At 44.9% G+C, this 16,247-nt stretch overlaps 1 protein-coding gene across 1 annotated transcript; it reads left to right on the forward strand.

Moving 5' to 3' along the window:
- Positions 1 to 2,588: 2,588 nt before the first annotated feature.
- LOC134295897 (protein NYNRIN-like) lies at positions 2,589 to 8,741 on the forward strand. Its single transcript, XM_062969387.1, has 2 exons — positions 2,589 to 5,673; positions 8,642 to 8,741. Exons 1-2 carry the CDS (start codon positions 2,606 to 2,608, stop codon positions 8,739 to 8,741), a joined length of 3,168 nt encoding a protein of 1,055 aa, XP_062825457.1. The 5' UTR covers positions 2,589 to 2,605.
- The last annotated feature ends 7,506 nt before the right edge of the window (positions 8,742 to 16,247 follow it).

Genomic DNA, 16,247 nt, shown 5'->3' on the forward strand with positions numbered 1-16,247 from the left:
AATGAAAGCTAAAGATAAACAAACAGCGCATGCGTATGCAGGCGCTCTGAATGATTGTGAACACGGCACAGAAAGAGTGCGGCCGGACCGCTGGTCAGCGCTGATTGGGTCCAAGTCAAGCAGCGTCACAACTCTAAGCCAATGAATTTGCTTGTGGGCGGGCATAACCCGAACCCTGTAGTGTGTATAAATATTTACTCAGCCCGCCGCTGGGGGTTCTCCCTGGGAAAAGCACTTATTTTGTGCGATGGGGAACCCTAGTGGCCACTAGCCAAATAAAACTGCTTTCTTGGAATTACTCCAGTTGTCCGTCTCCAATCCCTCCACTGCGCTCAACAAGGACCGTAGCACAAAGGTTCCGCTACATTTTCTGGTGACCCCGACGTGATTTCCTATAAGACGGGCCAGGAGGTTGGAGACGGATCCCGTTGGCGGGACGGCCCCAACTCAGCGGTGGGGGCCGGAGGCAACTACCGTGAGACGAGAAGGGGCCCCTGAATATTGCAAGACCGGCTGCGGTGCTTGCCTCTGATGCCAACGCCGACTGACGGTGGGAGCTGCAACACCAGCGAGGTTCCATAGAAACCAGCCAGGAGGAAAAGGATCCAGGGAAAAAGTCCAGGGGCGAAGGTTGGTCCGACGTCTACAGAAATCTGGCAAGTATAGTGGTTGCATGAGACATTAAGGGAACACCGGCGCCGGGAGGGACACAAAAAAGTTCCCAGGGAGGTAGAAAGGGGCTCTGTCTTGTGTTTCCTGACGCATGCCGTTGAGTGTCCGGGTGCCCAGGCCAAGACAGTCCCCTCTATTAGGCAGGATGGGAGGGAAAAATTCAAAGAGCTCCACTCCCTTACAATGCATCTTAGATAATTTTGGCTCTTTTGCTATCAGAGCCGTAGCAGGCAATCCAAGGGACCTGAGAGATTATAGACTGAGGAATTTGTGTCAGGGAGAATGGCCAGAGTTTGGGTTAGGTTGGCAAGTAGAAGGAACGTGGGATCTGAAACTGATCCGAACAGTGGAAGAATATTGTGCTGTGAATCATCCAAACCAGTGGGTCTATATTGCTACTTGGGAACGGGTAGTTAGAGAAGATCCAGGTTGGGTTCGACAGTGCAGGAATGGCAAATGTATGGTGGTGAAGAAGGAAGGGAAAAAGAAGGAAGTTTTCCAATCCAATGAGGAGGACTACCCAGATTTACAGTTGAGTGTACAGGCTAGACAACAGGAATTATTGCCGCCACCCTTGCCACCGCCCCCACCCCAGGGAACAGCCCCCGGTGCACCTACACTAGGAACGAGACCCCCACCCTACTCTCCAGAGTCAACCGAAGCAGCCAAGAAACACTATCCTAGCCTAGAAAAATATCAGGAGGAAACAAAGGAAAAGAAGAGGTCACAACGGATGCCCAGTGATGCTTCTCCGGCACAAACTCGGAGACATGGAGCTCCGGTGTGGCCTGGTGATTCACCGACCGGACCGGCCCTCCAGATGCCCTTGAGAACGGTGCCTGTGATGAACAACAGGAATGAGATAGTTCAAGCATACCAAGTAGTGCCTTTCAGTAGTAGTGATATTCTGAATTGGAAGAATAATACTCCACCTTATAGTGAAGAACCCCAAGCTATGGCTAGGCTATTGGAAGGGATTATGGCAACCCATAATCCCACCTGGCAAGATTGCAGACAATTGTTGAATATGTTGTTCACATCAGAAGAGAGAAGAGCAGTGTTGAATAATGGGGTAGCCATAGCCCAGGTTGGGGCCCCACAAGATGGTGATGCAGCCGAGTGGGGAGCACAGAGGTTTCCTGTGGAAATAGATCCCCAATGGGACACCGCAGAAGAAGGACATTTGCAGAGACTGAAAGGATTCCAGCGTATATTGGTAGAAGCGGTAAAGAGGGGCCCGCCGTGACCCGTCAACATTATAAAAATTCAGGGAGTGGTACAGGAAAAATCTGAGTCACCAACAGCCTTTTTGGAAAAGCTGGAGGCAGCATATAGAAAGTATAGCCCGTATAATTTGGAGGATGAAAACGGTAGGAGGGCGATTCAACAGTCTTTTATCAGTCAAGCGGCTCCTGACATCCGGAGAAAGATTCAAAAGCAACCAGGATTTCTAGGAAAGACTATGAATGAATTGTTGGCACTCGCAGATCAAGTTTATATGGCAAGGGACCAGGTAGAAGAAGAGAAGAAGGACAGGAAGAAGAAGCAGGAATACCAAGCATTAGTCACCATGATGGAACAGAGTGCAAGTGGACAGAGAGGAAGAGGAGGATATGCCAGAGGGGGACAAGGAGGAAGAAGAGGGCCCCCTCGGAGGTTAGGTCGAGACCAATGTGCTAAATGTAAGAAGTTTGGACACTGGAAAGGTGAATGCCCAGAAGGAAGAGAAGGAAGTCAGGAAGGACTGAGAGAAAGAGGAAGGCCTGAGAGAGGAAGAAACCCAGGAAGGGGAAGAGGACGTGGAAACTACGTACCTTTTCCTGCGAGAGAGGTGATAGCTGCAGCAGCTGTGATGGAAGAAGAATGGGAAGATATGGATGGAGGAGAGGAATGAGGAAGCCAGGCTCTTGTTTTGTTGGACCCCGGGGAGCCGATGGTCACACTTGAAATCGGGGACCAACAATTGGACTTTTTAGTGGACACAGGTGCCGAAAAATCAGTAGTGAATACAAAAATTAGTCCACCAACTCGGGAAACTACGAAAGTAATAGGGGTGTCTGGGAAGACCCAGAAGTGCCCCTTCCTCAAGGAACGCACCTGCAATCTGGCCGGACATCAGGTCAAGCATAAGATGTTATATCTTCCAGACTGCCCAGTCCCTTTGTTGGGAAGGGACATTTTATCAAAATTACAAGCACAACTCCAGTTCATGAAGAATGGACAAATGGAACTATCATTTCCCATGGAAGAGGAATGGAGACTGTTTCAAGTTAGGATTTTTACTGAAGAAATACAATGGCCATGGCATGAGACTCCTTTAGTGTGGGCAGAAGATAATCCTCCAGGATTAGCTAAATATGTTCCACCGGTGGTGGTGGAAGTGAAAAGAGGAATGGGACCCATATGTAAGCCACAGTATCCCGTCAGTCGAGAGGCGGTGCAGGGGATCAGAAAGCATCTAGAGCGACTTCTGCAGCATGGGATATTGGTACCATGCAGTTCCCCGTGGAACACGCCCCTGCTCCCAGTCAAGAAACCTGGAGGACAAGGAGAATATCGCCCAGTTCAAGATTTGCGGGCTGTAAATCAAGTCACCGTTCCCCTAACCCCAGTAGTGCCTAATCCATACATCATGATGAGTCTAGTACCAGCATTTGCCAAATGGTTTACTGTATTGGATTTAAAGGATGCATTCTTTTGCATTCGATTGGCCCCTGTATCCCAACCGATCTTTGCTTTCCAATGGGAATCTCAGCAGTCAGGGCAAAGGACCCAGTATGTTTGGACACGCCTTCCTCAGGGGTTCCGGGACAGCCCGACCATTTTTGGTCAAGCCCTGGCCAAAGACTTACAGGATTTTGTAATACCTAAGGAAGAGGGAATTTGGCTTCAGTATGTAGATGACCTGCTTGTCGCTTGCCGGACACTAGAGGGCAGTAGAGAGCATACTTTGAGGCTACTCAAGGAATTAGAAATGAAGGGTTACAAAGTATCAAGGAAAAAGGCCCAGTTGTGCTGTCCCACGGTGAAATATTTGGGGTTCCATCTGACCGAAGGAAAGAAGATGTTAGGAGCTGAAAGAAAGGAAGTTGTTTGCGCCATCCCCACTCCCAGTACCCGGCGACAGGTGCGGGAATTTTTGGGATCAGCAGGATATTGCAGACAGTGGATCCCCAACTACGCCGTGTTGGCTAAGCCGCTGTACCAGGCTACGAGAGGTGGAAGAGAAGATCCGTTTGAGTGGACAGAAGAATGTCAACAGGCGTTTAAGGCATTAAAAGAAGCATTGATGTCATCTCCAGCATTAGGACTGCCCGATTTGGAAAAACCATTCACTCTGTTCGCTGCAGAGCGGGAAGGAACAGCGGTTGGAGTATTGACCCAACCACTAGGTTCATGGCAAAGGCCGATTGCCTACTTGTCAAAGCAATTGGACACAGTGGCTCGTGGATTGCCACCTTGCCTGAGGGCTGTGGCAGCATCAGTAGATTTAATCAAAGAAGCGAATAAATTGACCCTAGGACAGCCACTGACAGTTAAGGTGCCCCATAGCGTTAAGGCACTGTTAGACACTAAGGGACCGCGCTGGCTCACAAGTGAGAGGTTAATGAAATACGAGGGATTGTTGTGTGACAACCCACTGGTGACTCTGGAGACTTGCTCCACTCTGAATCCGGCCACCTTGCTCCCGACTCCAGGAGACACCAAGATCCATCAGTGTGCCCAGGTGATGGATGAGGTATTCTCCAGTCGACCGGATTTGAAGGATGTGCCACTGACTAAGGTGGACGACACTCTGTTCACAGATGGAAGCTCCTTTATGGAAAATAATCAAAGACACTCAGGTTATGCGGTTGTCCGGTGGGGGGGAGAGACGCTGGAAGCAGGGTCACTGCCCCCGGGGACTTCTGCCCAGAAGGCCGAATTGATTGCCCTGACCCGAGCGTTGGAATTGTCAAGCGGAAAGCGGGTTAACGTCTACACAGACTCAAAATATGCCTTCACTACCCTCCACGCACACGGAGCACTGTACAAGGAGCGCGGGCTCCTCACGTCTGGAGGAAAGTGCGTGAAACATGCCGGAGAGATTGTGGATCTCCTGGAGGCGGTTTGGAAGCCAAGGCAGGTGGCTGTGATGCATTGTAAAGGGCACCAACGTGGAGACGATCCCGTAGTGCAAGGAAATAGGCAGGCTGATCTGGCAGCCAAAGAGGCAGCTAGGCTGCCCTATATTGAACATCAGGTAATGGCCCTACAGGGAGAATTAACTGAACATAACATTACATATACACCAGAGGAAGAAGAATGGGCCTTAAAGGAGAAGGGTCAGTGGTCAGGAGAACTCATAGTTATGCCAGACGCCCGTGTCTACGTCCCTAAGGACTTGGCATGGCACTTAGTCCAACACATGCACCAAAACACACATTTAGGAAAAATGGCATTGGCAAATCTGCTAGGACGACAGTTGTATATCGATGGATTACATAGCCTAACGGCAGCAGCAGCCCGAAGATGCTGGACATGTATAAAAAATAACCCCAGAGAAGGACCCCTCAAGCCACCAGGAGTCCAACATGTGGGTGGGGTACCCTTTGAAGCTTTAGTCACTGACTTTACAGAAATGCCCCCATACAAAGGATACAAATATTTACTGGTGTTCGTGGACACATACACAGGATGGGTGGAGGCTTACCCTACAAGGACTGAGAAGGCTGTGGAGGTTTCAAGAGCTCTAATGAAAGATGTTATTCCTAGATTTGGCATACCCTTAGAAATTGGATCAGATAATGGCCCCGCATATATTCAACAGGCCGTGCAAGGATTATGTAGAATTTTGGGCATAAAATGGAAGTTACATTGTGCATATAGACCCCAATCTTCTGGAAAAGTGGAAAGAATGAATAGGACATTAAAGGCTCAGCTTGGGAAACTTTGCCAAGAGACAGGATTGCCGTGGACGGTGGTTTTGCCCATGGCATTATTAGGAATCAGATGTACACCACACCACTCTCCCCTTTTGAAAGACTCTATGGACGACCCCCTTTGAACTTGAAGGGAGCCTTAGAGACAGGAGCTGAGCAACACCTCATAGGAGAGAAACAGACATTGGCCCAGGTTCAAGCTTTGGGCAGACAAATGCAGCAGTTAGAAAAATACATTTCTGAATTGAACCCACCATTCCCTACCACACCTCTACATTGTTTTTCACCAGGTGACGAGGTTTTGGTCAAGGATTGGAAGATTGAGCCATTGGGACCCAAGTGGCGAGGACCCTATGTTGTGCTCCTGTCTACCCCCACTGCAGTGAAGGTGAAGGAGATTAAGCCGTGGATACATTACACTCGTGTAAAACTAGCGCCTGAGGAGTGGCGGACGGAGCGAGTTCCTGGTGAGGACCTGAGACTCAGGATCATCCGGCAACTCCCTGAGGGGTCAACAAGGCCATGAAGCTGATCCCTTCGGGTGCAACGGAGCGTCGGTGGTCAAGTATGTCGCAGCATGGCCCAACAAAGGCGCTCTCTGGGAGATGGTGGCTAGACATTTTGAGAGGAAAAAGTGGGAGACAAGTTATGAGGAGGGGAGGAAAGCGCACTGTGTTTGGTATATTATTTGTGCTGAGTTTTATTCTCTCTTTTGGAAAGAGAGCACATGGGAATTGGATAAAAGAACATGCCAATTATATGTTTGAGCAGCACGGGAAAGAGGTAGCATTAATATATGAACACCCCCTCACCATAGGAGATTTTTCATTTCTTCCCGATTTAATTGATGAACCACAGATTGTGTTGGAGGGATTGTCCAAGGCTCAGGAGGGTCCACCTACCGTGTTTTCTAGCATACCGCAAAAAATAAACCAAACTCGGTTTCGACGGTTTAGATACCATACCTCCACCAGGGGTTTGTGCTTCTGTTGTGGAGGATCGGGAATATGGAATTCTGAGTGGAGACACTGGGGAACTAGGCAGGCGTTCTTTTCCCGATTAGGCAATTACTCCCATTGTCGAGACCGGTTCTATCTACATGGACGATTTAATACATCTTATGTCTCACGATTAAATCTAACCGCAACCGAGTGGGCTAGCATGTATCCAGATTATCCTACATTTAGTGTGAATGATTCTATTGAGGGCCTAAAATCTTATATGAACATACTGCAACAATTAACCCAACTGAGCCTAGGTCAAAGCCTCTGTCCGTTATGGCAAATTAGGGATCCAAATCTATGGTTTTTCTTTGATAAATGGGCCACAAATTATCACCCCGGCAACTACCAGTGTGTCGGTGTGGGTTATTTGACATTCCCAGTTCAGGTCTTACACAAAAGGCATCAGCGCCTGAAACGGGACATTGTGCAAACAGGCCCTCTAGGACCAGAATGCTCGGATGAGGTCATTATTAACAAGGCCCTGTCAGGTTCAGAAGCCTCCCGTGTAGGAGGAGGCCTGATCACAGGCTTGTTGACCCTGGGTGCCTACCCAGGGATTGTAGCTCAAGCAAATCGTAGAAGTGTTCTAGGCCTGACTTGCCGTCTTGAAAAGTCCATAAATGCCACTGGCAAAATTTTCCGGGAAATCCAGTCTGAAGTAGAAGAAATCAGCCAGATGGCCCTACAGCATAAGCTGGCCCTTGACTACCTACTGGCGGCCAGGGGGGGTTTATGCGCCATGGTCAGAGGGTGTTGTGTAGTGAAATTTCATAACTTGAATAGTACTATTGAAGATGACATCGAGTCATTACAAAAGTTAATTTACAATAATGTCCAGGAGGTAGAAGGTTGGTCTCCCTTCTCCTGGGTGACTAGCTGGTTACCCTCAGTAGAATGGTTGAAGGACATATTGTTGGTAGGGATTTTAGGATTGTTCATTGTTCTCATAGTTATGTGCTGCACTCCAATAATGATGCAAATGTGTACTAGGTGTGTCACACAATCTTTACCTGGAGAAAAGATAGCCATACTCCAAGCCAAGCGGGATTGGATGGAACCATAATGCTTTGCTTCAGCTTTTGTACATGCGCTTCGCAAAAAGAAAATGGGGGAGTGAGGCGGGAGGTTAAAGAACCCCAGGAAATACCATATATGGGCAGAGATGGCGACGGCTAGCGACCCGGGTGCATAAACTCACAGAAACATGTGATTTCTGGGAAATCATGTGTTTCTGAAGAAATGAAAGCTAAAGATAAACAAACAGCGCATGCGTACGCAGGCGCTCTGAATGATTGTGAACACGGCACAGAAAGAGTGCGGCCGGACCGCTGGTCAGCGCTGATTGGGTCCAAGTCAAGCAGCGTCACAACTCTAAGCCAATGAATTTGCTTGTGGGCGGGCATAACCCGAACCCTGTAGTGTGTATAAATATTTACTCAGCCCGCCGCTGGGGGTTCTCCCTGGGAAAAGCACTTATTTTGTGCGAGGGGGAACCCTAGTGGCCACTAGCCAAATAAAACTGCTTTCTTGGAATTACTCCAGTTGTCCGTCTCCAATCCCTCCACTGCGCTCAACAAGGACCGTAGCACAAAGGTTCCGCTACATTTTCAAGATCTTCAAATCCTGTCTTCACATCTTTTTGATATTGTTGGTGTATTAGTGCATATTCATACCAGTTCATGTTATACCCCTGTTGGTTTATTTCTACAGTTGTTTTCAGTTGGAGGTTACCTCGTGTTTTCTTGAGTATTTCCGCATATGTTGGCCATCTTTTACTACCCTTGGAATTTCCACTTTGTTTGAAAGCTTCCTGGATCAAGGTCCATTGTGGTATTTTTATGTAATTTTTTAAATACTTGTTCCAAATACTCATCAGGGTTTTCCTAATTGGATGTTTGTTAAAGTTTGAATCTTCTGTCACTTTTCCATAAATTAAGTATTTAGCCAATTCAATAAAGCTGCTTCCCTATATAATTTTAGGTTTGAGAGAGCCAGCCCTCCTCTTTGTTTAGTATCTTGTAGATTTTTTTATCTTTATTCTAGATTTCTTCTCTCTCCAAATAAATCTCGTAAATTCAGCATTCCAATTCGTAAATTCTTTTTCCTTGATGTCAACTGGGATGTACTGGAACAAGAAGCATAGTCTAGGTAGAATATTCATTTTTTTTATTGTGGCTATCCATACAGCACAATTTTTGTTCCTGGGTTATAAATGTCATAATTGGTTTTATCGTTTAAAAAAAACTTGGAAAAAGTTTATTAAATTGCAAAAAACCCTTTGTTTTTGCGGGACATCCTGTGGCACATTTTGCTAGTTTTTCAAAAAAAATTTATCGTGTCAGAAACTGCAAGTTGCTTCTGGTGTGAGAATCAGCCATCTACAAAGACGTTGCCCAGGGTACTCCCGGATGTGTTACCATCCTGCTTGGGGGCTTCTCTCATGTCTCCACATGGGAAGCTAGGGCTGACAGACGGGAGCTCACCCTGTTTCATTGATTCAAACCGGCAACCTTCAGTCAGCAGTTCAGCCAGCACAAGGGTTTAACCCATTGCACCACCGCGTCCCCTAGTTTTTCAATGAATATATGATGAGGAAGACCATATTTTAAATGGATGGACTCAATCAAAGGAAGAAAAGCTTTGAGTTTGTAAGGTAGTGTTTAAATGCAATTTGTGTCTTGCCTGTATTGCATACTGATTGCATCATCCAGAGTGTACTATAGTCTGGAAAGAGTTAATTGCTAAGAAGCTGTGATGTCCTTGATGTGTGGCTGGAGCTGGGGAGTATCCAGACACAAGTGTATGTGCATTGCTGATTGCATTCAGTTCTGAGTTGAGTCGCGTGCTGTTTGCCTAGAGTGAGAGTCCTGTGTTCGTCTTTTGTCTGCAAGCCTGTTTGTCTTGATTATTACTGAAGTCAGTAAAACTTTGTATATACAGTAGAGTCTCACTTATCCAACATAAATGGGCCGGCAGAATGTTGGATAAGCGAATATGTTGGATAATAAGGATGGATTAAGGATAAGCCTATTAAACATCAAATTAAGTTATGATTTTATAAATGATGCACCAAAACATCATGTTAGACAACAAATTTGGCAGAAAAAGTAGTTCAATACGCAGTAATGCTATGTAGTAATTACTGTATTTATGAATTTAGCACCAAAATATCACAATATATTGAAAGCATTGACTACAGAAATGCGTTGGATAATCCAGAACGTTGGATAAGCGAATGTTGGATAAGTGAGACTCTACTGTAGTTTTACCAACGTCTCTGATGTCACTTCGTTCTGCGTTCCACTGACTCCATCCAACTACTCCTGCGCTGCAAATTACTCTGACAAACACACTGTGCCTTTCTATGAAAAAAGATTTACCAGTTAGTGTTCTTTTACACTGCATTGCTATAGTACCATGGTTCTGCTTTAACTGGCCTGACTGCATCCTGTGAATTTGTAGTTTAGACAGGCACTAGAACTCTCTGACAAAGGATTCAGATTTTTCCCTCTAATATACAAACCCCAGGAATCCATAGGATGCAAAATTAAAGTGGAATCAAAGTACTGTACTATAATTCTTTAGTGTCAAAGGCCCTGTAGAAGGGCTATTAGATTTGGCCTTAAATTTAGCTGCCAAGTAGCATTGTTGTCATTAAACTGTGGGTCCTGACCACAAGTAGGGCCCCTTTAGCTCAATGTTATGATCACAAAAAGTTGGCAATCATCAAAGGCTTCTGAATGTCACCTAGGGATTTACATGAATCCATGCAGTGCTTACAGTGGACTTTGCAGAAAAAGCTTCAACACTACTTCATAAAAAGGAAAATTCGCCTGTTTAACAAGGCTTGCAAATCCTGGTTCCTTATTAGCAAATGTTTGCTCCTTATGCCTATTTCATATACCTACCTATACAGAGGCAGTCCCCAAGTTGTGGACAAGATAGGTTCTGTAGTGTGATCGAGGTGACCACCCTCCCCCCCAGGACTTTGTAAAAGATAGTTCAAAAACCAAGACTTTATGTTCTATATTCCATATATTTATAGTAGAAGGTGATTGAGACTTTTTACTGGAGTTTACTGTGGATTATCCCTGCACTCTGAGGCAAGAGATAACAACTTCATGAATTGTAAAATCATGCTGCTAAAACTCCACTTTTATGAATTTCCATATTGGGTTCCCCAGATGTTATGAACTTCGTTCTTATCAGATATTTTCAATTGTTTATATCATTCATGATTCCCCTTTATGCAATGTAACTCACTTTTATGGATTCTCCCTTATTTCCATGAAATCTATCTATCTGCCTATATGTATTTGTACTCTTTGGGATCCCCGGAAATTATGTGTTTTTCCTAGCTGGGTTTACGCTCCAACTTTATTTCATTTTTCATTTTTATCTCATATAATTGTCAAATCATGAAACCAAATGGGAAATATTTTGACCCCAACATGAACCCTAGCCCCTATGACCCAGGCCTCCCTTCCCAAAAACAAAAGGATAATCTGCTACAGCTTAACCCAATCTAATTCAGATTGCATGGACAATATAAGGCTTGAGTCACCAAATTCGGAGTATAGTCCTAAAGGTGATTCAGCCCCCAGGGCAAACATTGTCATATCTCAGGAAATTCCAGGACACCTCAGAAGGGCGCCCTGTGGAGCCTGTCAAATTTGGCTCATCAACACCCATCACCACTTCCCCTCTGACACCCCAAGGCATATCTAAAATCTGTGAATGTGACAGGACCCCGGACATCCTTGATGGGTGCCATTAATTCCTTTAGAAATCGGCCGGGCAAGGATTAATCTGATATTTCCTGTCCTGTCACTTCATTGTTTCAATAGCTCCCGCCTCCTCCTCTCTGATTGGCCCGAGTGGGGACAAAAAGCGGCTCCCCATTGGGCCAGCAGAGCAAGGCGGGAAACGAAAGCCCGCCTCGTTCAACCTCCCAGCCTATCCGCGATCAGATGGGCGGGGGAGCGGGGCGGGAAATTCAAAGGGCTGTCAGACCGAAACATTGTATAAATATGGCTTTATTTGAAACATATGATACGCTAGTAGATTGAATGATCGCTACTAGTGTCCTTTTCAGCTGAATCGCTCAATAAAGACTCCTTGGCGGATTTTCCTTCAACTTTGGCGGACCTTCTTCATTTCGGCTTCAGGTTGTATTGCGGCTTATATTCTCCTTTTGGCTTCGCCAAGGTCCGTTCCCTCAGGACTGGGTCGGGTCTCTCCTTAAGGGCCCGATCCCCTAAAACGCGGTCGATAACAGTAGGGTTATTCTTAAGTTGAATTTGTATGTAAGTCAGAACAGGTACATTTTAAAGTGTAACTCCAGCCATATATATATATATTGTTTAGCTTTGGGTGGCATAGGGAAGAGCTAAAACCCTGTGGTGTTTGTTTTTCTGTCTATGCCCCGGTTCAGATTCCTCCTCACTTTTTGACCCTGTGATAATTGGATTATGAAAAATTGGTTTGTTGTGGAAACAAGAATTGGTGATAAACCTTCAGTGGAGACACCTTTTTCCCATGATAACTCTTCCAGGACTGAATTTCACTTCCTAGGGGTAGATTTCCCTCACTATCTGTTTTCTCACCCCCATTTGTAAATATAAGTCATTTGTGAGTCGGATTTTTGTAACTCAGGGACTGCCTGTACTGGGTTAGTACAACAATTTATTGGGTGGAAAGCAGTTTCGAGTGGGAAAAATGTAAAAAGTCCTGGTTTTCCTGAAGCACTTTTCACAAGCTGACAGATAGCTGTCCCTCCTGGATGGAGAGCAACCTTGTTTTCTGCTGCCCTGGAGACTAGGACGCAGAACAATGTCTTTAAACTACAGGAAAGGAGATTCCATCTGAACATGATGAAGAACTTGCTCAATGTGAGAGCTGTTCAGCAGTGGAACTCTCTGCCCTGGAGTGTGGTAAAAGTTCCTTCTTTGGGGGCTTTTAAACAGAGGCTGGATGGCCATCTGTCGAGGGTGCTTTGAATGCGACTTCCTGCTACATGGTAGGGGGTTGGATTGGATGGCCCATGCGGTCTCTTCCAACTCTATGATTCTATGAGATATCCTGGTAATTGTGATTCACGCACCAATAACATTTTTATTTGGATTGCATCAGCACATTGTGCATATGTGATTCAGCCACCAAGCACAATGACATCAGTAACAAAAGCATCAACTCTGATTGGAATGTGTTGTTTATGCAAAAGCATTGGAGCAAGATAGTCAAAGTTATTGTATGGGAGCAGTGACAAAAGAAGTCAAAAGTAGTATCAAGAAAATATCGACGAAGAACTTGGTGCAAACCACTTGTCTGTTTGCTTAATAATCTGCTTTTTCCCCATATGGAATCCAAAGTAGCTCACACCTTAAGGCAAGGAATGAAATAACTTGCAAATAGCAAACAATCAAGCAGAAGGAGTGTAAGAAAAGGAACTTGGCAGTATATTAAATTTCCTTTGACTAGAAGCTGGCCACTTCAAGTGACTCCGATGTCACTGTAAAAAGGTCCTCCATTGTGCATGTGGCAGGGCTCAGACTGCATTGTAGTAAGTGGTTTGTGGTTTACTGTTCTCCACACTCGTATGTCGTGGACTCCACTTTAAAGCCCCAGTTCTTAGGATTGGCTCTGCATCTCGTGATACCAGAGCGTAGTCTGATCAGTGCCTTTCAAGTTGTCCAGTCTTCTGTGTGCCAGATGGGAAGTTTCTCATCCGGTATCAGCCACTGACTGAGGTTCCAGGTGTTAGCCTGCCACTTTTGGACTCTCACTTGCTGAGGTGTTACTGAAAATATCTCTGTAGATCTTAGGAAGTTGTTTCTTGATTTAACTCTTTGGCATGCTGGCTGATATTCAAACAGAGGATGGAGTGGAGATGTAAATGCCTTGGTTCTTTCATTACAGGCTGCTACTTCCTGACAGATGTCAGGTGGTGCAATACCGGCTAAACAGTATAATTTCTCCAGTGGTGTAGAGTGTAGACATCCTGTGATAATGCAGCATGTCTCATTAAGAGCCACATCCACTGTTTTAATGTGATGAGATGTATTCCACACTGGGCATGCACATTCAGCAGCAGCGTAGCAAAGCGCACTGTATCTAGTTGTAATCCCCAGGTTGTGCCAGTCAGCAATTAAAATAAAGATGTGAAATTATGAAGATTAAGAAGAAAGTCAACTGCTGGATAAGAGGAAATAATAGAGAGATCAAGAATATTATTAGAAATATAAATATGAGATGAATGATTTAGCCTAGGTTTTCTTAAAACCCAGCAGTTCAAAAACATACAAATATGAGTAGATCAATAGGTACCGCTTTGGTGGGAAGGTAACAGCACTCCATGCAGTCATGCTGACCACAAGACCTAGGAGGTGGCTACGGACAACACCGGCTCTTTGGCTTAGAAATGAAGATGAGCACCAACCCCCAGAGTTGGACACGGCTTGACTTAGTGTCTGGGGAAAACCTTTACCTTTTACCTTTTTTAAAAGTTGAAGGAGCCCAAAAGGAGAAGATTATGTGAACTTCACATTTAGCAAATAGGCTTGAGGTGCTACTTGGAATTCAAATGCAGAAAGAATGACAGAAAGTGATCTGAGAAGATGATGATAAATAATTACCTTACTAAGGCTGGATCTACACTGCCATATAATCCAATTTCAGGATGCAGATTAACTGCATTGAACTGGATTACATGAGTCTACACTGCCAGATAATCCAGTTCAATACAGTTAATCAATATTCTGAAACTGGATTATACGGCAGTTTATATCCAGCCTAAGCGATGTACTGAATGGGATTCAAGTGGATAGAAGGAAGCTCTCTGTGTGTGTCATTGCCAAATGAAAACTAGGAGAAATCCAAACCCTTTCCATATCCAATTTATTAGAAAACTGAACCAGGGAGAGAATATTTGTGAATGACTGAGCATCTGCACTGTAGAATTAATGTAGTTTGACACTGCTTTGAATGCCATGGCACCAGCATTCTCTGACAGAGAAGGCTAAAGACCTTGTAGAGCTACATTTCCCATGCTTCCATAGCATTGAGCAATAACAATTAAAGTGGTGCTAAAATGCATTAATCCTACAGTGTAGCTGCACCCTGAAACCTGCTTATTACATTTCAAACAGCTTTCAGAGTAGAGTGGCAGCTTAGCAAAAACTCCCAGCGTCTATTGCTTCCTGCCTGTGTGGAACTGCTAGGCATTTGTACAGCTCCGAATACTAACAAAAAGCATAAATGCAACCACAAAAGAAATCAAAGGAATCACTGCTCTTTATCCCCAGTCCTCCATCTTATAACACTTCTCTAGCTCTCCCTGAATCAGGCAGCTAACACCAGACTTCCTGTAGATTCCCAGCAAGGATCCTTTCCCACCCGCTCAACATGTCTTCGTGTAGAGACAAGAGAAACCTAGTTATGTCGCAGCAAACACAGGCAATGCCATGCGAACAAATTGTTCCATCTCACTGGAGAAAACTCCTTGGGGTGAGCAAAGTATCCACCATGGACAGCGACTAAGGTTAGGCCAGAGCTGGGTCTGATTTTGCTCCTTCTCCCCTCTCTCCGCATTTTCATACAAGGATGTCCTCCTGGGATTACACAGCCCTGTGGGTTTGCATCTGCAATGCTCTGAAGCAAATCAAACTGGCATTGGTCTGCCCAGTCAGATTTAATAGGACTGCATCAAACAAAATCTATCATCTGAGGCCCTTTCATATGTGGCACTGAGATGAACACTCTTCAGTTTGCTATTTATTTATTTATCGTGTCAGAAGCAAACTGAGGGTATAGTTATAATGTACTTACTTACTTACAACATTTATACCCCGCTCTTCTCACCCGAGGGGACTCAGGGCGGCTTACAGAAATTGGCAAAATTTAATGCCCAAAAGTGCAATCATAAAAGCAAACAATACATATAAATCCATTTATAACATTATTAAAATACATTATAAAACCTTAAAAACATATATATCTATATATATATAAAAGAGTGATGGAATCCCGGCGACCGACAAAACAACAAAACTAAAGGCCCCCCAACCTCGAAATTTGACAACACAACCCATCATCCACGCCTCCAGGTTAATACAACAAAAAGAAAAGAAAAATAAAGTCCTAATTAGAGGGAGAGGAATAATTGTTTTCATCCAATTGCTGCCAGTTAGAAGGCTAAGCTCCGCCCACTTGGTCTCCTAGCAACCCACTCAGCCCAGGGGACAGGCAGAGTTAGGCCTCACTTAGGCAGCTTCTGCAAACCCTAAAGTTCAAAAACATGCAAATGAGAGTACATGAATAGGTACTGCTCCGGCGAGAAGGTAACGGCGCTCCATGCAGTCACGCCGACCGCATGACCTTGGAGGAGTCTACGAACAACACCAGCTCTTCTGCTTAGAAATGGAGACCCCCAAAGTCAGACACGACTGAACTTAATGTCAGGGGAAAACCTTTACCCTTCACCTAACTACCACCAATTCCTCAATACTTTATTTCCCATATCACCTAACTACCACCAATTCCTCAATACTTTATTTCCCATATCACCATACTTCGCCACAGCAACGCGTGGCCGGGCACAGCTTTTATATATATATATATATATATATATATATATATATATATATATTCA

This window comes from Anolis carolinensis, chromosome 2 (assembly GCF_035594765.1).
Source record: "Anolis carolinensis isolate JA03-04 chromosome 2, rAnoCar3.1.pri, whole genome shotgun sequence".
Taxonomy (NCBI): Eukaryota; Metazoa; Chordata; class Lepidosauria; order Squamata; family Dactyloidae; genus Anolis; species Anolis carolinensis.

Coding starts and splice junctions, on each gene's coding strand:
- LOC134295897 (XM_062969387.1), top strand. CDS start 2,606: ATGGTCACACTTGAAATCGGGGACCAACAATTGGACTTTTTAGTGGAC. Junction 5,674..8,641: donor TTAGGAATCAGATGTACACC/ACACCACTCTCC, acceptor TCTTTATTCTAG/ATTTCTTCTCTCTCCAAATA.